The following is a 22,374-nucleotide window of genomic DNA, read 5'->3' on the forward strand; positions in this document are numbered from 1 at the left end:
CTATATTACAATCACTGAAAAGTTTAATGCTTTACAGTCCCATGCAGGGTATGTGTTCAGATAAAAGTTTCCTCTATTTGTATGCTATTTTTCTGCTATATAATTAATCTTAAGAGGACAAAACTATCCAATTCAGGCAGCTGAACATGGCAACAGTTTTGTTTGGCATGTTGTCTGTAGTCTGTGCTATTAGACATGGATTAAGAAAATTAAAACCCTGATTGGAGACATGAATGCACAGGTCTAAGTGCCCTTAAGATGGGTAATTTTCCTCTTAAAAGTATCAACTGGTCTCAAAAAGATCCTAACTATTCCTTGAACCCTCTGTTGGTATTATGCTTGCTATATATACTAATAATTGTTTGCAGACTTAACTTACCATATGTACATCTCTTGGATGTACAAGGCAGAATGGGGCACATCTGACAGACAGAGCACTAGCATAAGAACAGATTGCAGGACTAAATGAAAAGAAAATGACAGCAGGCTCTAGGATAAGCACTGAGTTTTGACTAATGCCACAGCCTTGTATTTGCCTAAGTATAATAAAGCATCACAAAAAACAACATATGCAGAAGTATACTCACATACCATAGGCATTGTACATTTTGGGACCCAAGTCAGGACGGACAAAGTAGCTTGGCAGCCTAGAAGCCAAATTCAGTCTGCCATCTCTCTTGGTATATTCAGGAAGAGGAAGATTTTCCATCAAGTCCTCAAACCTGGAGAGCAAAGAGAGACAAAGGCAGGTTTTCCCCTGCAGCACCTACAGCAGAGTTCTGTCACTGATCCTAAGGGCAACTTACCTCGTAGGCATCATATCTCTGAAGTCCTCCCCTGGAGGCCAATCCTTTAACTTCAGTACCATTGGCTGACCATCCTCTGACCTGAGCCGCTCTGCAAGAAACAAATCAAGATTTCTTCAGGTAATATCTTTTTACTGCAACCCATTACTTTGTTTAAGCTGTCAGCCTTCTTATACCCTTACAATGCACAGCAAAGTGCATCCTGCTTTTATTTTGGGCTTCCAAGCATTATCATAGTATGACCAAACAACATTTTAACAATTATATATATATAAATATATGTATCATTACCTACAGCATAAGTTTGACAGATCTTGCACAGCTGCTAAGTTCTAGAATACTTTTTATTCAACTTCAAAAACAAGCCTTTCCAAACCGTTCTTCCTTATTTCTTTTACCAAAGTCTAAGGGAGTTTTATCTTTAATTTCAAGAGGAGTAGTACTTCTATAAAATTAAAGTTATTGATTCATGCTCTGAAATCATCCCTAACCTCAGTGTAAAGAAAGAAACAATGGTACACCACACTCAAGAAAGCTCAAGGGCAGGTGGTCACAGAGGAAGGCACACTTTAGTTTTTTTAATTCTTCTTTGCTGGAGGCACTCAAATTAGCAGGGTGCCAAACCCAAACATTTGTTCTTCACTTTGAGAGTTTTACTCTGACTGGTAAAAGAGAAAGCTGGCAGCACAGAAAGATGGCATTACATGTGCAACAGTGATGTGTGCTGGGACAGCACTGATCAACTGCTGCTTTGCCTCAGATCCTGCAAGGGCTAAGAGAGTCTGTCTGGAAGTGGTAAAGGAGCAGCTAGAATCAGTGTAACATTTAGAGAGAAACAAAGGTCACTCTTCTATCAGATTTTTCACAACTCCACATGAAGCCATCAGCTGGAAAAGAGGGTGTGCAGCAGTCTAACACCTTCACATCTCCCTTTCCTCAGAAAGTAACATCCTTCAGCACTTCCTACCCTTCCAAGGATTGACAGCCAAACAAAAAGCAACTAATCTTACCCAGATCTAGCAGAGCTGTGGACAGCAGAGAAAGCATATCTAAGAAATTAGGACTTGGAGACCTGTGAATCACATCTGTGTTACATATCAACAGGCTACAGAAGACAGCCTTAGTTTGCAATAGAAAAAATAATTTTATTGAAATTAAAAGGAATTAAGAACTGCAGATATGTAAACCAATGTGACTGATTTAAAGATAAATTTTGATGAGCTACAGATTTTAGAGAGGCAAGTGAACTGAAAAGCTCAAGGACTTGAATTTCATGTTTTACAGCTTCCCATATTCAAGATTTTGAACTCATCAAGGATATTTGTTCTAAAACAGAAGCAGCTTGTAGGATGGCTATTCAGAAAGGACATACCTGGATGAAAACATATAGATATGACAAATTACACTTAACTGGACAAAGCCCAGAAAAAATCTGATCAGCAAAGAAAAGCAGGTCTAAGAAGGATCAAAACAAAACAGTTAGACCTTCCAAAAGTCCACTTTGAACTCAAAAGTATTAAAAGAAACAGTACAAGATTAAAATTAATTAGAATCAAGTGTCATACAGAATAATCTCAATAACACCTCCAAAGTCAGTGGCCGTTCTACATCTCTTCAGTAACTTAAAGTGAGGGTGGGGCAGCCACATATTTTGGAAATCTAAAATTCATGCAATGCAGAGAAATCAGAGTCATTATATAATTTGCAAACCATTTTCATATGAGTTACTGTGTGAAATCTCTGGACTAGCAGCAAATAATACTCCTCTATAATAGGGATTGCACACAGCTGAAAAACACTAAATAAAATGCATTTAAAGGAAACTAGCGAGAGTGATAAGGTTTTCCAACCTAGATCACTAATATTTCTCATATAAAGTGTAGTAAAGGTCTAAAAGAAAGGCAGAAGCTGATTTTGCTGAAAGGAGCATACCTGTCTAGAGACAAACTACAAATAACATTTCTCAAAGATAACTTAATCCATACAAATTTACTATTTTCATGAGTGACCCCAGCACAAAAGTGAAGAGTTTGTGAAGTTTCTCAATTACCACCAATACACAAAAGACCACACCATTATATCATTCTAGACCATGTATTTCTGATTAATAACAGAACTGGTATGAAATTTAACGGTGCAAAATACAATACTCTGTACTTGGAACCATATAAAAAACAAGTCAAAAGCTGGAAGTTCTTTGAATGGAAAATGACTAGGGAAGGGAATATTTTTAGTCTGCAAATCTCTCATTTCACTGACTGTTGAACAAACATTCCATTAAGTCATCCAACAGTTCACCATTTCTGCTATCTGCACATAGCAACAAATACAGAAAACATTTTATACACAACACTAAAATAAGCAACATTGCAATGAACTGTTACAACTGCAATATCTGTAAGATAACTCTGATCTAGGTACACACAGCCTAAAATGGAGCACTCTGCTTTTCAGAAGCACTTTAACCTGCCCAGTTATATCCCCAGAAATTTTAAGTGGTTAGTTTCCCCATCCAGACTTGACAGAAGGTTTTCTTAAAGAACTCAAGAATTAAGTAATGTGTTATCATGTGAGACATTCATTCATCATTGCTATTCATAATAAATAGAAACTTGTATTTGTACTCACAGATGATCTACTATGAAAATAATTGGCAATGCCAAGTTTACTTAGCTGATGTATTCCACCAAGTCCAAGTTTTAGTACCAAAAGCCTCAGTCTGTTTTAGCTCTGCAGATTCCCTTTGGTTTTACAATAAAAGTTGAGGTTGGAAGGAGAGTAAGGGTAGACAAATTACTTACTGTCTTAATAACAGTATCTGATGAATAATTTCACTGAGAAAAGTTTTTTAAAAAGTAGTTTCCCATGAAATGGGAAACTTACACATGAAAGTAACACATGGCAACAAAACCACAGTACAGACAGTTCTCTTGGGCAGTCCTGCCCTAATCTTCACCAAAAATATTTTCTAGAGTGTGCTACATCTAAGGAACAATGGCTTCTTTGGATGAAACTGATAGGTATTTGGATTTTTTTTAGTTATAATTTTTGATTTTTAAAGAAAATAGGTGGAAAGGGAGGAGTTGAAATGGCAAGACAGACTGCTCAGTTAAACTAGTCAGCCATAAATATTACTTACTAGATATTATCTCAAAGCCATCCCAGAAGTCACGCACTTTCACGTCTGAAATTATGGCACAGTTCCTGCAGTTCACCAAATCTACATCTTGATCTCCAAATTCCAGGCTGAAAGCTTCTGGTTTCCAAAGCTCTGACTTCAACTTCTTATGGACACCAGATACCAGCACGGGCTGAGAATACAAAGATGAATGCTTACTCCACCATAACCAAATTTCTTACACATGCAGCCAAACTTTCGTAAGAGCCGAGACTCCTGGCTACCACCACTCAAAAGACACCACAAACCTACTTTCATCCATGTCTGGGTTTTGTGCATCGAGCAAATAACCAGAGTCAAAGCAAGCTTTAGTTCCAAGCCATGTGCAGTTGCACCACTTAGAAGTGGTGTTGGATTAGATTGGCCAAGGCAAGTGCATCAGGTCTCCGTGGCAGCAGGTGTGGGCTCTGTGATGGGGCTGGGATCTGCCCCGTGGACACAGATGGTTCCCCCTGGCTCCACAGACCCATCACTGGCCAAAGCAGAGCCCACAGCTGATGCTGGTGGCACCTCTGTGACAATAAGAAAGGGTAAAAAGTGCTCCACAGCTGCTGGGGGGGTGAGACGGGGGGACACACACACACATACACACACACATGGACAGCAGGCAGGAGGAGGGAGAGAAACAACTCTGCAAACACCAAGGTCAGAGACAGAGGAGGTGCTTGCAGCCCATCCAAGAGCACGGTGAGGCAGCTGTGCCCCTGCAGCCTGGGGAGGACCACAGTGGAGCAGAGATCCACCTGCAGCCCATGGAGGACCCTGCACTGCAGCAGAGGGGAGATTCCCTGGAGGAAGCTGCATTTGCAGAGAGCCCACACTGGAGCAGGCTCTGGCAGGAGCTGTGGGGAGAACCCCAGGCATAAGCAAATTTTCTGGCAAAAACTGTGCCCACTGGGGACCCACACTGGAGCATGTGCCATCCTGAAGGATGGCAGCCCATGGAGAGGACCATGCTGGAGCAGTTCAAGAAGGATCATATCCTGGGAGAGGAACTCCACAATGAAGCAGGGGAAGTGTGAAGAGGAAAGAGCAGCAGAGACGAAGTGTTATGAACTGACCACAACCCCCATTATTCCCCAATCCCCCTGTGGGGGCCATGGGGGTGAGGAGGTAAAACAGTCAGGGATGAGAGAGTAAGGTTGAGCCTTCAAGAAAAAGGTGAAGTGGGGGAAGTGTTTATTGCTTTGTCTTTGTTCACCACCATCCTACTCTATTTTTAATTGGCAATAAATTAAATGACTTTATCACAAGTTGAATCTGTTTTGCCTGTGAGAGCAATCTCTAAGAGATCTCCTTGTCTGTCTTGACCCACAAACTTTTTCACCTTATTTTCTCCCCCTATTCTGTTGAGAAGGGAGAGTGAGAAAGCAGCTGGATAGAGGGGTGTGGCAGCTAGACAAGGTCAATCCACCTGTGGAGGTACAGTGTATGTAGAATCCCACCACCTGTCCCTTTTTTTTTAAGCACAAATGCAACTACCACTGGAAACAGCATTTGTAGTAAAGCCTTCTTACGTGAAATTTTCATGTTCTGATATGAATTGTTTAACTACTTCAATCATTATTTATGTATAAACATGGATCATCATTAATTCCTTAGGACAAAACCAAGTAGCAGAAAAGAGGCTGTTCACTTGCAAAAGGGCTTTTAAGATGTTTAGGCTAACCACATATATATATATATTCTACACAGAGATTCCAGTGGCCTCTCCCAATAAACACTCAAGGCACTTGCTACACTGACAATACTTGGAAAAGGTATACCAGACAATCCTCCCAACACTGTCCAAGACCTTCTCAGTTCCTCCCATCTCTAAAGAGAGTTACTGGACTTGAGAGAAAAGGAAAAGAGGGTATGAAGTGAACTTGTACACTGACTATTCCCACCTGAAGTGTTCTAGCTTTAGTAACTGCTACCTATGTTCAAATGACAGTTTCCATGCCTATGCAAGTTTGAATTAATTCCAAGCTGTGCCCTATACATTAACAATGATATGAAGGAGGATCTTAGGTTTATTCACATGAAGAGCTCAGCACAATCCTGAGAAGCACAGATGCCCCTGGATGTAATATCAGTGCATTAGGCAAAGATACCTACAGATACAGATCCAGCTACTTTCTCAATGGTTGCTCCCCAGCAACTGCATGTACTGCTGCAGTACATGTTATTCCTCCTGAAGTGCAGGACTTTGCACTTTCCCTTGCTGAACATCACCAGATTCTTCTCAGTCCCATTCTCCAGCCTGTTCAGGACCCTCTGAATAGCAGCATAACCATCAGTCATTCCTCCTAGTTTTGTGTTGTCTGTAAACTTGCTGAGGGTATATGAACTCCAGGTCATTAATGAGGATGTTAAATACTACTCACCTCAAAACTGACCCCCCCATGGTACCCTACTAGTGACTGCAATCACAACCCTCTTGAGCACAGCATTTCAGTCAGTTTTAAATCAATCACACTGCCCACTTACCTAGTCCATACTTCTGTTTGTCTGAAGACATTATGACAGTGTAAAAAAGCCTTATTGAAGTTAAGATAAAAAACATCCAGTGCTCTCTCTTCATCCACCAAGCCAGTCACCTCATCACAGAAGGCTACAAGGCAGGTTAAACATGATTCAACCAGCATTCCTGAGCTCCTCTTCTCTTCTCCTGAACCCCAGGCTTGTGATCATGCTTTTTTGCTTTGCTCCCTCCTCTCAGAATCTTGACCCCAATGCCACCATCTGATAGTGACTGCAGCCAAAGCTGCCCCTTACCTCCACATCAACCACCAGTTCTTCCCTGGGTGGAAGCACGAGGTCCAGCACAGTGCCCTTCCCTAGCTGGCTCCTTGGTCAGCTGAACACCCCTCTGCCCCTCACTGGCAGGATTAAGAAAACCACTAGAACTCCATAGCCTTGACCACTACTCCCAGAGCCACCGAATCACTCCTGATACTGTCTTGATATTATGGAAGAGCAGCAGAGTGCAACTGTCTGAGACCCTGACAAGCAGCAAACCTCCCTGAAATGAGAGAGCAAAAACACTGATCTCAAGTTTAAATATACTCCCTGATCCCAGCAGAAATTGTAACATTAAGGCAATGAAAAGGTTTTAAGCATATTCTACAAAAAAAACCTAGGGATCATGTATGAGGAATAAAATAAAAGTACCTTTCATAGGGGGGGTGGAAAGCATTGCCAGGTAGTCTTTAAGCTGATGGATAACCCAGTTGTCTTCAGCACAGGAGAATAATGACAGATTTTGATCCCTGCAGTATTCATTTGACCACTTGTAAATAGCAATTAAAAAAAAAAACAACCAAACTACTAAACTTAGTAGAACCCTTCCAGCTATTAAGCAGCGAATTTCTCATGGAAGAAAGAAAATATTCTCCCTAGTGAAGAACACAGCTAGGGTTGCAAGGTAAAAGGATAGCAGGCTTGCCTGGCAGACATTTCCTGCCAAATCCACTCTGAGACTACAGGGAGCGAACAAACAAACAAAAAGAAAGCTCCAGTACCATCCTAAATTTTCAGTGTCTCGGAAAGGAGAAAGCCTAGCATGAAAATTCAGAAGAGAACAGGTTGCTATGGGATGAGAATCCTGACAGTTTCCCCAGCTAAGCAACAACCATTTTCAGGAGAGTAAAATGCTCTTGAAGAACAGGTTCAGAAAAAATTAGTCTTATGGTCTCTCAGTGAATTCTGGGATAAGACATGCTTATTTCTGACAATTTCTGAAACAAAGGAGTCAAAAAGTGTTGCTCTTTCTGCACAACACTGAAGAAGTACCACATTATCCAAATATTAAGGGAAAAGAATTTCCTCTTTTAATAATTTGAGATGCCATCATGGCCAAGATCTTCATATGGCTCAGATCTAGTGTCCAGTGTGCATTTATTGTGCTGGGGAGGGTATCTAAGAAGTTGTTTTTTTCAAAATAACCTTTTCCAGCCCACAAAATAGGAAGAAGAAAATGATTTGGGAATGGTGGTGGAATTAATGTTCTTTCACTTCACTTTTAAAGGTGCAGCTGGGATGTACAGCAGTATGTAAGCCAAAGGAGAACTGTGACTGAGCAGAGTTTCTTGAGAAAGTCTCTGCTTGAAGAAATTCTGTTTAAAATAGCCTTGTTGAGACAGTGATGCCTGCTTGGGTCATGTCTCTCTCTTGTGCAGGAACGAGGGAGGTTTACTTAGGTTACTTTCCACATTTCAACAGGAAACTCAAGTGAGTGCAACAGCACTGGAGAATCCCTGAATGAGCAAGGGACTCCTGTCTATTCTTATTCAAGGGGTTCTCTGAATGGTAAAGTCATCCAAAAGAATCAACAGCACACCTTGGGGCAAAGCCTAAAATAGTGGGACAGAAAGAGTCCATGAGCCATGGCACTTGTAGCCAGAGCCTCAGAGTGTGCACCACGTTGGAAGATGATGCACCCTGCAAGCATCAGACAGAAGATCAGTCATGACATCTCGAGGCTCCATAAGGAGTCTCTCAGGATTCCTTAACAGTCAATAACCCCAGGGCCACAAGCAGCATCTTGCACCTGGTGATTAACCAGTCTCATTGGCAGACAAACTGACAAGCACATTTTTTGTAAGCATTCCCAAAACATCCAGGATCCTCCTAAGACAGACAGCAGTATTTGCTGACAGAAAGTGCTGACAAAATTATCAGAGTATACTAACCAGAAGTTAAGGAGCTCTTTACAAAGTCAGGCAGATGATGGACACCACAGCACTGCAAAACAATGATCTGAAATCCCTCATAAATCAGAATGATGTAAGACGTTGAAAAAGGAAAAAAAAAAAAGGAGGAGACTCCTGTGCACCCCAAAAAAACTGGGACAGGAAGATACCTGCAGTGTGGGGAAGGCTGGCAATACCAGCAGCAAGCTGAGTTTCTAGTCAGACAAGCAAGGGTGTGCTGCACAGTAGCCACCTGTTAGGGGCTGGCCAAGGGAGCCATAAACAGGAATGTGCCTGGTGGCACAACAGTCATCTTGGCACATACTGCACTCAACTGAAAAGTACCCTGGTTCTGTCAGGAATGGACTCTGAGTGCCAAAAGAGGTACTTGCAGCCTGTTCCTCCACCACACCTCAGCCACCTGCATCTCTTGGGAGCAACCACAAATAAACACGGAATGTGAGTGCCAAGAGCATTAGCACTGTAAAAACAGCTGACAGCAAAGACTTCTCCAGAAGATGGTCTCAATTCTGAGTAGTTAGTGAAGGTGATTGTGTCAGAGGCAGCTGCAGAACCAACAACCACAAATACAGTCTGAACACTGATGAACATCATATTCTGTTAAAGCTATGGGTGCACTTCCTTTGCAGCAGCAGTTACTCACCCATTTTTTAAGATTCAGTTTGTCTGACCAGGCTGATCTTACTGACTCTCTGAAGAAGTCTAAACTGCAGTACTACAGCTCAAGATCTGAAAAAGTGACTCTACTGGCAGCAGCTCTAAGGTCCAGCCTTTTGACTAAGGCCTAACCAGTTGATGGCACCTCAGACAATCCACAGGAGTGCTCAGTACATGAGCTGCTGAGTTCAAAAAAACACTTGGGTTCCCACTGGCTGTAGGCTCAGGGTGAGCCTATCAAGTACACCCAAAACTGAGATTAGATTACTACATGCAGCACTTTCGTTTCTGCACAAGCTGCAGCTGGAAGGAATGGACCTTTCCCTGAGGCTATAAAGCATCAAGTGTGGGGGAGATATGAGGGTGCATGCAGGAAATCACAGTGGATTCACTACTGGGCTGTAGTAGAGCAGATCAGGTTCAGCACCAACCACATAACAACCAAAAAGGCTGTCACAGCAAACACCCTCATGCTGGTAAACTGAGAAAAGCTCAATATGCAAGAACTCCTGGGCTTGAGTCAGTACAGCATAGAGTGGACAGGGCTGCTGTGTCCCCTGTCATGATGCTACAGTTGAAATCATCATTCCTCATGTTCACTCAGGAGCAAGTGGCCAAAGTTTGAATGGACCTGGCAATGACCAAGGTACAGACTAAAATCACAGCGAGGGTTGGATACCTGCCATCACCCACCTGGCCTTGTTTCCAGCATTCCCTGAAGATCTTCCAGTTGTTTTTGTTGCTGGGGTCATGAAGGCAAAGGAGTCTACCATCACACAGCCAAGAGTGGGAAGTGTGTGGATCCAGCACATTTAATCCCATTACCATTTCCTTCACCTCTCTCTGGGTGTCAACCAGGTTACTGGCTCGTTTTGCAGCATCAGATGTCTTCTTATTTTCCACCACAGAAGCAATGATATGGTCTAAGAAGTTAGGCAGGCTGGCTTTACCTTTGGCCCCCTAGAAGATGTAAATCCAGAGGTAAGTTTAGTCTTGCTACCAGAAAAACATGCATCAGTGAACAAACTGGCTCAGAGAGAGACAGGTATCCAGGAACAGAAACAGTAAAATAATCAACTACAGGCTACCTAGAAAAATATTATGCACACAATCATGAAACAGAAAGCTTCAATGATCTAAACTTAGCTACTTTAATAGTAAAAATGGTTCATGTTTTTCTTAACTTCATTAATATCTCAACTCTATTTCCCCATTCTCCTCATTCCACTACTAAGGAAGTGAATTCAACTCTGGGACAGGTAAGCTGATGGATATGTGAACTCTAAGGAAACACAGACAGGAGAAAGTACTTCCTGTATGTCAACAGAACCATCAGTAGACAGCCAAGTATATTCTAGCTCAAATGCCTTTCAAGTTTACACAAGTTTGTTTAAGGAACTAGTTTACTCATGTTTTTGTCTTTTTTTCTGTGGCATGCTTTTGCAATATTTATAAAGTTTTGAAATTTAAAGTGAGCTTGTACAGGGATGCTGATTATCAATTAAACAATTTAAAGGCTGCATTTAACTCACTTTCTTGGTCTCTTGAAAACAATAGCCTCTCCATGGCAGTAGCAAACTAAAACTAAAAACTGGCATGAAAATTCTCTACAACTTTGTAAAGTGGTGAGTTTTGGTGAGATATTACATTTGTTTCAACATTCAAGAGTAAAATATTATAAAAACATTTAGAGGAAAATTGTTAGATCATCATGAAATTCTTCCCTAGAACAGTTATCACTGAAGGAATATAAAATTATTTACCGTAGAAGCTGCAGAAAAGACTGGAGGAAAGGGGATTCCTGCGTCTGATGGGACCTGAGGAAGCTTTCCTGGCCCTGTGTGTAGCAGATCTCTGAGGCTGGAGCCTTCAGTTTTGTTGCTAGATGTCACTGGGCCCAACAAGAGGCTATTAAACAGCTTTGGGGTTAGAGGGGAAACCTTTGTACTGGAGTTGAAGGAATCCAATCCAAAGGGTGAATGGGATTCTTTACTAAGCACTGATCTCAGTGATCCTGATTCTGCAAGATAAATATAACATTGAGTGGGGGAAGAAGAAAAAACAAGAGGCAAAGTCCAAATGATCATGAAGTTTTCTGAAATTATTTGTTCTGGCAACCAAGAAGTACATTATCATATCTCTTTTAATTCCAACACCAGAGGGGCATGTCTTCTGCTTACCTTTTGTTTCCTCTTTTGCTTTTTGCGTTGCTAAATCTGCAAGCCAGTGTAAAGCTGAGGATGGAGCTGTTTCTGGGCAAAGTGGCCTGTTAGTCTTTATTTCACCAGTGTTATTAGCTGGTAATGTCTCTGTTTTTGTAGATTCTTCTATCCTACTGTCAGTTGATTCAGATTTTGGTACAGTGTCCATTTCTAGCTGCCCCACTCCTGCTGTTCCTGCTCCAGTGGAAAAGGTGCTTTCGTTTCCAGAGGCTGATGCACTGGGATTTACAGTCGGAAGCTAAAACAAAAAAAATAAACGACTGCTAAATGTTGAATAAAGGGAAGAGTTCAACTTGGGACACATTTTGGTTATCCAATGCATTTGGGTTTGTCTGTTGGTTTTCTTTCTCTATTTGCTTTAAGTGCATAGTAAAGCTCATTTATGCTTAGCAGCAGAGTACTGGAGCTTATCTCTGTCTGTTAGACCCTGCACTGTGGTGGGAATTCTTCCCATGTCATCTTTTAATACAAGCCCAGGCTTCTGGATTTCTTTTCTTTTCTTTCTTCTTTCTTTTTTCTTTATTCTCCAATTATAGGAGGATTTTTTTGTATCAACAGTAACAGAATTGCTCTTGATTCCTTCAGGAACCATAACAAAATAAAAGCAAATGTTGCAAGCTACTAATAGTGGCTTGTTTTAAAATACAGCATCAGTATGAATGGCTTCCTACCCAACTTCTACATAAGAGTATTAGCTCAAATACCCACTTGGTAAGTAAAAGATGCAGTTCATATCCCCAAAAAGTGTCCCAAAAGACTTTTGCTAAGCTAAAACACTCAAGAGTACGCATGGAAAAAAAATAAAATTTCTGTTTCACAACAGATTAGCCTAAAGGATCTAACACCTTAATGGATCTTAAAGAGGTAATTTCAGCCTCAAGTTACATACCTGTGATATTCCATTAGTGACAGCTGGTCTCAGCACTGATTTGTTCTGCCGGTTAATACACGGACAGTTGGCTTTAATGCCCCATTTGCCTCGTGCTGCATGAACCATGTCTCCAATGTTGTAAAGCGCTGTAAATAAAGCAGAGTCTTTAATATCACATGTAAAGAAATCTAAAAGAAAGGCCTGAACTATAATGTATCTTCAGAGGGGTGGGGGGTTTTAGTATTACTGCAAAGTATCTTTAAGATCACGCCCTATCACAAGACACTTGTCTCTGCACAGTGTGGCCAGCGGTGCTGACACCGCCTTCACAGTGGCACTGAGAGGCTGTCAAACCTGGCAAATCCTACAGATTATCATCTGCTCCTCCTATTCCCCACATTACTAAGAGCATCATCCAGACACTCCTTGAAGTCAGACAGGTTTAGTGCCCTGACCACTTCCCTGGGGAGTCTGTTCCAGTGCCCAACCACCCTCTCAGTGAAGCAGCTTTTCCTACTGTCCAATCTGAACCTCCTCTGATGCAGCTTCATTCCATCTCCTTGTGTCCTATCTCTGGTCCCTGGAGAGAGGAGATCAGCAAGTGGAAGTCTCTTCTAAATCCATGTTAGACGAGGTACCAGCTAGAACATCATTCATTCATCTTCATATTTTTTCCACTTACTTGCTCAGAACTGAGACAAAATTTGCTATTTTTATTTTCATGTTTCAATCATTACCTGTACCAGGGATGATCTGTGTTGGCATAAGATTCTCTGGTTCATGAGACTGACCCTTTGCACACTTCAGCCATGAGAAAACTTCCTCATCACCAATCTCCTCTGTCTCTGGAATAAAGAAAAAAAAATTATATTTTGTACCAAAACTTTAAATACAGACTACTTCTCCATTAATATTGTTTCTTTAGATTAACCTGGTGATCTCAGAAATCAGCTATAAATACAGACCATTAGAACAGGATCTACAGCAACTTTTGCCTCTTCAGATCATAAAACTAGCACAGTAATTTTCCCTTCATCTCTAGCAAGTTTATTGTTTTCAATCACCTAAAAATCTTGGCTTCTAGCCTTAGTTTTTTTAAACATGATACTCCTGTTCTCATTATGCTTTCTTAAGTTATCCTTATTAACATCCAGTGTTTTATACATCTGCTCCATCTAATAATATAACTGTCACTTACACCCCTGCTCTTACTGACTACCAGTTGACAGCACCCACGCTACCAAAGTGGTCTCAATACAGTAAAGTACACAAAAAACCCCCAACCAGGCATCTGCTTTTGTACCCATGTCACGCCTCTATTTGTTAAAATTGAACTTACTGAACTTTTTGCTGAATTACAAGCCCTGGTGTGTCAAGGAATCAAAAAAAGAAGAAAACTTTCCAATCTCACTCCTTGTTAGAGACAGCAGTTCTCTGCAGTGTCTGCTTACTAGTTCACCTTGCGACGGTTCTGAACTGTTAAGATATTACTTATATTTCTCTTTTATACTTTCTGAGGGAAAGATAGAACTATCCAGTCGTCTGTCTCAGTACACAGTCTATGCCTGCTGATGCTGTAACTTTAATAATCACATCCTAAGCAAATAAATAAAACACAAGTACATAAGGAAATGAAGAAAGGACCGGCAGCATAAAAGACAGTAGTGCCCAAGTTCCAAACAAGTTGATAGTCACTAATTCTCCCACAAAACCTTCAACAACTTCCCAGAAACTATCCCCAGTGAAAGCTAGTCAGGTCAAAGATTACAGTGGGTAGAAGAGCCCAGTACTCACCGCTGCGTGGACGGCTCTTCCTCAGCCGGTAACAGTCCAGACAGACCCCAAACCCACACTTCCGACACACCCAGTGGATATTGAAGAGTGTTGTCTCACACACATCACACATCTCCCTCACACCACGTACTGCTCGCTTCCATGCCACCTTCTCTATAAAGAGGAGGAACACTGAGAATTAGTGCTTTGACACTTTGCATTTCTCCCACCTAATTTGAGAATAGCACAGTAACGCTGATAAAGAAACAATTCACAGAAACGTGACCTGAAGGCAGAGTATAGAAACATGTACTTTTTACATTCAGAGACACGTTCTTTGAGTTGCTAGTTTAGTGACACTATTAAAATTCCCCTTTCTAAGAGTGGGTAAGGTCAGGTCTGAAAATGCACATTACAAGGAAACGCAGCACCTTACAGAGTTCTGTAATAACTGAATTTCAAGGAGCACTTATGGAATTTATAGCAAAATTATAAAACTTCTGCTAGTTTATGAACAAATAACATCACCTTCTAAAACCAATAAGAATGCATATTTAGCTTTACTAATCAGATGCCTGTCAACAATTCAGATCCTAAACACATTTGCTGAGGAAGGGGAAGGCCCCTCCAAAACGATGCCCTTGTACATTCCAGAAACTAAAGGGAAAAAGTCAGATAGTCAGTTACCCATGTGATAGGCTAAGCTGGCCATCTTTTTATTTTTTATTAAAACTATTCCATTTGAAGTGGAAAGCTGGCAACTAGTTGCTCAGCTGAGTCCTTGCAGGTTGAATGCAGGTACTGCTCCTTCCCTAGAAACCCCTGAGCTTTTACATGATGTCTCTGGAGTATAAAAGGATAGGAATATATGAGAAAAGTTGATCATTAAAGTACAGCTGGTCAGTGTGTAGTGTTCTCGATTTATTTCTAATTTCTTAGGAGCATGAGTCAGCTGATTTCTGCATTTATTTCACATCTGGGAAAGTTATCATTAGCTTCCTTGATAGTAATGTTGCACTGATCCAAAAGAAAAGTCCCGAACGCTGGTCCCACAATTACACACACCCCAAAGAAGTGAACATAGCCTTCTCTTTGGAAGAGCAGGAGAAGCATTTTCACAAGAAATTACATGACATTTTCAACTCTATTCCACTGCATTGTACACACATTACACAGAGAGGGTGGACAGAAAACATGTCAAAAGCCCAGCTTACGATGTGGCTCCACCATCATCATCGCCTCCTTCTCTGACATAACAAGTTGGCAGAACTGGTCCCCAACATTGGCCAGGATATATTTGGAAGTTTCCAGATCTATCCCTTCCGCAGGGGAGGAGGAAGGAATCCATAGGCTCATGGCATCTGGGTCACTTTGCTGTGGGTTCAAGAAACCCTCTACTCGCAGGATCCCTTTCCGGGTAAATACCAGCCTGCAGGAAACAGGATGGAGTAACTGAGAAACTGATCAACCACCTTTAATAAACTTATAATGTTAATAAACTTATAATGCCATCTATGGCAGAACATAAACCCAGAAAAGGGGGAAAAAAGGCTTCAGCTAGAGTGCTGTATTCTACAGACAGTACATTTATTTTGCAAATCCCAGTAACAAGAGAATAAAGTATACAAAGCTATGACTGCAAAACCCACTGGAATGAATCTGCAGATCCCAGTAAGTATTGGGGGGAAATTCCACATACAAGAAATTTCTACATCTTGCTAAGTCTCACATCTCTATACTATTAATACAAAGAGATGACAACATTCAATTTATTTGGGTTGTTGCATGATGCTGCTTGCAAAATTCTGAATGGTTCTCATTCTCAGTTTTAACTCATGAGAAAGCTTTTCTCAACTTTTCAATCCTGGTTAGGGCTGCCAGCACTTGTTCTAATAGCTCACATTACAGGATATGCAAAAATCCTCCTCGTACTGCTTTCCACAGAGATGAATCACAACTGTTTTTACCAATAGCTTTGACCCCCCCTTGTCTTTGTGTGGTTAAAGGTGCAGCAACATATTACAGAACCCTAAACATCTCCTGCCAATATTAAAGGCAACGCCGTTTTTGAGCAGAAACCATCTTGTCTTTAACCTCAAAGCTAGATTAATTTTTAACAAGCTTAGGAAGAGAAGCAGCATGATTACTGGGTGGGTGACACATACTAAAAATTCATTTCATCCTTTATATGCTAGAAAGTCAACAAACATTTTTGGAAGAAGATGCACAGCACTTGCTAGAACAGGCAGTTAAGGAAGATGAAGAGAAGCACGACAGGTCTGTAAGAACTGTAAGAGCACATACAGAGAGAACACAGATGCAGTGTTCTCCTAAAAATCCATACTGAACAGAACCTAGTCAAACATTAGCCCCAGGCTAGCAATGTTTACTTACCTATTAAGCAAATTAAAATTTTATCTTTGTTCTGAATGCCTTATGAAGGAGGAAGAGAACAGTTATTGTATACAAACTGCTACCCAGCAGTAAAATTCTACCCAATAAAGCAAATTCAATTTCCTGAGCTGGACCTTGAGACTCAGTCAGTATCATATAGCTTTGTCTTTGAACAGCAGCTCTTCCCACCCCATTGAGGGAATACCAGTCAAGTGATGCAGAGAAATGCAAGACACTCAAAACCTTCATCATTGTACCCAAGCATATTAAAAAAGTAAAACATAATTACTTTGTGCTTGGACATGGTCCAAGCTCTGCACACAGACTACACATGAAGGAAGGAAGAATTTGGGCACCTCCGGAAGTGGAAGAAGCGACAGGCCACAGTTGAGTCATCCTGCTCTTGCTCCTTAAATTTGCGGTACCGCTCCAGACGGCACTCCCGACACTTGTGCAGATGTGGAGCTACATTGATGCAAGAGCCATCCTGGAGAAAAGGCTCCCCTGACTGCTTCAGCTTCCTCACCTTACTCATATCTTTCAGCACAGACTGGCCAACTGGGTGAGGCAAAGTAAAAGTAAAAATCTATTAGTTAATTGAAACAGCAAAAGGACGCTGGCTCCAGTAATCATCTTTTCAGAGATCTGTATGTTCATACCCATGTAAAACCAGTAAGTCTGTTTAAATCTGCAGCACATCACACCTCTGTCCTGACAAATACATGCTTAAACATTTCTCAAAGTGAACATCTAATTCACATACAAGAAGCATTACGCTTTAGCCTTGCAAGCATCCCGTGTGCTGCCTACTGAGCATAAACGAGGTTTACAACTGTGGTTAGTTCACAGAGTTCACACAGGAGATAACCCAGTATCCCACCTCCTTGTGCTTCCAAGACATCACCTGCATTCAAGTCATCACCTTTTAGGGGAGCTGTGCGGGGCCGGCCCTTTGGGGATTGCTTCCCCTTTCCTTTACACAGCAGCAGTTCCGCATTGCGCTCCGCATTGGGGCCCAGCTTTGCCATCAAGTGGTCTGGGATACCCTTCATACAAGCTTTGACCTGCAATTGGTCTTCAGAGTCACTCAAATCTGACAGGTCACTATTTGTACTGGAGTCAGAGTCCTGTTTGGACGTTAAGCTCCGCTCATCTAGCGAGAACCTTTTCACAGCTTCAAAAGGAGCTTTGTTCTCCTGTGGAAAGTCTGCCTGTGAAGAGAAAAAGCTAGATGGATGTCTGCCAAACACATTAGAAAAAGTTTTCAGAAGAGGATTGTCCTGCTGCCCAGGCCCAATGGCTGGTTTTTCTTCTGTTGGGCTGGAGGAAAGTGTGGGCATCTCGATAGGCTGTGTCAGGTTGCTGGTCGGTGAGCTGGAACGGCCGTTCCCTACAGTGGAAGGGCTCTGAACACCAGCAGCTACTGTTGAACCAGGAGCACTGGAGATCATCTTTGAGGAGTCAGTTGTTATAAACAAGCTTTTCTTCTTAGCTAAAGAGTCTGTAGAGGTGAGCGATTCCGGCCAGCCAGAAGTGGCCTTGTGACCCACAGGTGTGGAGGGAGTAGAAACCCCCGTCTGAGATGAAGATGCAAAGCCACTGAAAGGACTGAGTTCTGCTTTCTCAGCAAATGCCAGGAAAGGGTTTGAGGGTTCCTCTCGTGATAGCTTAGGGGGCTGTAAAAACAGGTTCTCGTGACTATCTGGGGGACGAGTATTCAACAGACTTCGTGAAAAGGCTGGAGTAAGGGTAGGCATGGATTCCACAGGCAGCTTCCGCTCCACAGAACCACCAGACTGGGCTCCTGGTTTACTGTCCACTGAGAGAATTTTACCTTTACAGATCCCAGAACCCACACTCTCTGTACACTGCTTCAATGAGTCCCGACTAGAGACATCTTCAGCCAAGCTCTCTGAAATGACCGTGAAATAGTTACTGGAAGGAAGATTTTGGGACATGCACTGAAAAAACAAGTTCTTGGATGGATCAGAATCTTTCTGAGCCTCTGGTCCAGTACTACAACCAAAAGGAAATCCAGAAGACTTGCTTTCTGGAGTCATCACTCCATTTGATTGGCTCCTTCCAGCCCCAAATACCAAGGACTGGGAAGCACTTGGGAGAGACACTCCAAATCCAGAAGAAGCCAAAAGTGAATTTCGGGAACTCTGAAACAAAATTAATAAGCATTAGCGTATTAAAGGATTATTGTTAGATTCAAGAATACTGTGATTCATCTATTTGTACAATTAGCATTCTACTTATCTGGAATAGAAACTTCCAGCAGACTTATTTACAATGAAGAAACTAAATATTGAAACTAAATACACAGGGAGAAAACTAACACTTTATGTCTTATCACACTGAGACACAAGACAAGGGGAGCTAATTCACTGAAAAGCAAATTATTAAAGCTGCCACTCATTTAAATTCAAATAAACAAGAGGGGAACCCTAACTGAAATTGCTTTTGAATAACCTCCCATCTTTCACCCTCCCCCAAGATCATCCTGATAAGCTTCTCCTACTCAAGTAGCACTCTTGAAATAAGTAACTAAGTTTGCAATTTAAACAGAGCAAGCCCTCTAGCAGTTAGAACAAACTATTCCTGGTCCCAGCAAGCCACATCTGCTGACAGGTATATAAAGGCCTTTGACATGGTGCCTTCAGAGGATTACTCAGCAAAGGTTGAGCACAAAGGGCTTTGTGATCACTAAATACTGGAAAGTTTTCTGACTGGTAGATTTCTGCTAGAACCGTAACTGTGATATGGAATATTCACTTCCTCTCTTCTCAACTGATACTTGTTCAGATTTTCCAATTCTGACAGTCCTATTGTAACTGATTATATGCTGTGACTAACTCCTCATAGAATCATTTAGATCAGTTCTACTCCTTTTGAGTTTCCACTTAGAAACCTGCTCATGATTAATACACTTTTATTTCAAGGTCATGTTAAAATACAACAACAGACTCTATGCAACACATCCTACTGGTCAATGAACACCTACCATACTGCACACTCTGGTTTAGCTTGTTCCCCCTTACCAACCTCCAGCTGTAGCAACTTTAATAACATATTAACAGTTCTTCCAGGTATTAGAATTTCAGCTATTTCTTTTTAGAGGCAAAAGTAATTTTAAAAAAATGGAGTTCTAAGAGTTTGAAAAAGAGTATGAACGCAAACCAAGCTTGTTAAGTAGTCTCAAGGACCAAATCACACTGATGAAGTGGACAGTCTGAAGCAGTAACATGTGAACTATCTACAACACTCTTGCTGGTTTATGTCACGTTCCCTCCCTCAAGGAAAATACAGTTTAAAATGGCCTAGTAGCCTGCCTGCAAACTCTGAAGCCAGGTTATTAATGTTTTAAAACAAGTGATTTGGGGTTGGAGAGAGGGAAAGAAGGAGAAGTGGTACCAAAATTTCTCAGTACAATTAAAGTTGTTCCTTAATACCACTGATGATAGAATGAATTTTTATCATTTACCTACACAATGTGTAGTTGCTCCCAACACTAAATTTTTTTCTTTTTTTGGGGGGTGGGGAATAGAAGAGAGAGGAGGTTATGTTATATTATGCTCATTATGTTACACTCCTGTCTTCAACAATTCTGTTTCTCCTTTACACCTTACCATCTAGGAATCTTTACCCCAAGGTAAACATCTAACCTTTACACCCATTCCATTAGCTAATACAAAAGACAGGCATGGCAATAATCCATTTAACCTCCTGGCAATCACGTTAGACTCTTTAACGTCTCTCCCATTTTCTTCACTTTCTTTATACAGTAGACAGCAAGATTTCTAATTTTTGTTGTACTTACTGAGTGGGGTTTTGGTTTGGTTTTGTTTTTATAAGCCCTCATTTGATTTCTTAAAAGGTCTTCTGTTTTGTTTCTAAGAGGGTTTCCCTTCTATTTTTCCACTCTTTCCCTTGAAAACAAAGACATAACTAAAAGGTCTTCAAGCTCCTTCCAGACTGAGCTCTTTATTACAATTTATTCTAAAGGTACTCATCTCAAATATTCTAATTATTTGTTTGGGTTTAGTCCTAGATAGCATACAATGCAACTGGTTCATTTTTCTCCTATATAGGTAACACAGCTGTAACATACAAGCTGGGCATCTATAAAAGGTCATCTAAATGTATCCTCATCATTTTGCTGGTTTTGAGGCTTTTTCTTTTTTAAGTAACTTGAATGTTCAACTCAGTGCACATTCTCATGCAGATTTGTTACCATAAAGGCAAGAGGTTTTAAGTAGGTTATCTTCCATATGACACAACAAAATTAAGTGCAGTGCTTAATGTGACTTTAAAACTGCATTTCTTGGATTAAGGCTGAATAAACACACACATACACAGTTGTCTCTTACTACTCCTTCACCAAATATCTTAATTTTCTTTTGAGTCATTTCTTATATCAGATAACAGGTTTTCTTTGTGAGGAGAGGGACTAATCAGAGAAAAAGCAGTTTTCTCAATTCTGTGGCCACACGTTGTAACAGGAGTATGTTGCAGAACATCTGCTGCAAATACATAAATCCTTCCTGGACATGCTGGATCACGAGTTACTCACCTCTCCCTGGGCTTGAGATCGGACTGTTTTCAGTTTCTCCTGCCCAGTAACAGCTGGCAAACTGGTGTCAGAGATTCTCACCGTTGTCGGCGTCAAAGCCGTTGTAGTAACGGCGGTTGCAGAAGTCACTGGGCCTTGGCCAACCTGCTCCAGTGACTTTCCTGCCTCTTTACATCCAGATCCAACGAGCAACGTTTGTCCAGCCACAGAGGAAAATGGAGTGAAGGGCAATGGTGTGTCACCACCAACCGGCTCGTCCTGCACCACCAGTGTTCGGCCGTTCTCTTTGGTGTAAGTAGCAAAGCGAATATTGCGATTAATCTGAGGAATGAATGAAGGCAACTGCTTGGCCCTCGGATCCAGTCCTGTTTCGCTACTGGAGACTCCTTTCCAAGGACCTCTGCTCGCCTCACCTCCATCACTACCGTTGCTATCCACCTCACCCCTCTCCTTTAGCTTCTTTGTTGCAGGATCACATCCAGAATCTGAAGCATTTTTCCTCCTCCTTCCGTCCTTTCCCTCCAGGCTTTCTTTCTTCTTTTTCCCTTTAGATGATGATTTAGCTGATTTTAGGCCCCCTCCCTATAACAGACAAAACCACGCAATCACTAAACAGAACAATCAGGATATCCATTCAAAAACCATTTTTCTGTTAGAAGAGAACACATTATACTGCTCTGAAGCTTGAGACCATTTTATCACAAATTGAGACATCTAAAGAGAGAAGCCATTTGAGCACAGAACACAAGCATGAGTGCAGTCTTGACTTTTTTGTACTAGAATAGGATCTGCACAAGAAAATTTTTAGCTGAGCTACCTTGATGTAGCATGTACTCCATCACTGTTCTTCGTAATGCATGAATACTGTTTGCACACTCATTTTTGCTCCAAGTGCAATCCCCACAGTTCTCTTGAAGGGCACACTTTCTGTGCACTACACAAAGCCTACAATATTTAACTACAGGAGACAGCTTGCCCTTTTGCCTAGGGTAAAACTACAGGTTCAAATGTTATCATGGAATCTCTCAACTGAAGCAATGTAATGCTTACAAGGCATACAAGCCAGATGGCAACTCCTAGAAATGCCTAAAAAGGTCTGTGAAGCAGCACAGTGATCCTGTTAGAAAAAGGCAGCAAGCACAGACAATCTTTATCAGAGCACTACACCTTAAAATGGAGCACAACCATCATGGCTACTGA

The 22,374-nt window shown here is 41.4% G+C and overlaps 1 protein-coding gene across 2 annotated transcripts in view; it reads right to left on the reverse strand.

The window, feature by feature from the left end:
- The window catches only part of KDM3B (lysine demethylase 3B), a 45,982-nt gene that overhangs the window by 5,918 nt on the left and 17,690 nt on the right, over positions 1-22,374 (reverse strand). For both annotated transcript variants that reach the window (XM_064671622.1, XM_064671623.1), the window contains 13 exons: positions 21,175-21,756; positions 17,521-18,763; positions 16,955-17,156; positions 15,419-15,633; positions 14,226-14,378; positions 13,169-13,276; positions 12,450-12,577; positions 11,519-11,798; positions 11,102-11,358; positions 10,032-10,298; positions 3,946-4,117; positions 807-897; positions 592-722 (listed from right to left, as the gene is read on the reverse strand). In XM_064671622.1, coding sequence (XP_064527692.1) covers positions 592-722; positions 807-897; positions 3,946-4,117; positions 10,032-10,298; positions 11,102-11,358; positions 11,519-11,798; positions 12,450-12,577; positions 13,169-13,276; positions 14,226-14,378; positions 15,419-15,633; positions 16,955-17,156; positions 17,521-18,763; positions 21,175-21,756 — 3,829 coding nt within the window. The remainder of the gene's footprint in view (positions 1-591; positions 723-806; positions 898-3,945; positions 4,118-10,031; positions 10,299-11,101; positions 11,359-11,518; positions 11,799-12,449; positions 12,578-13,168; positions 13,277-14,225; positions 14,379-15,418; positions 15,634-16,954; positions 17,157-17,520; positions 18,764-21,174; positions 21,757-22,374) is intronic.

The sequence above is a fragment of the Pseudopipra pipra genome, chromosome 15, assembly GCF_036250125.1.
Source record: "Pseudopipra pipra isolate bDixPip1 chromosome 15, bDixPip1.hap1, whole genome shotgun sequence".
NCBI lineage: Eukaryota > Metazoa > Chordata > Aves > Passeriformes > Pipridae > Pseudopipra > Pseudopipra pipra.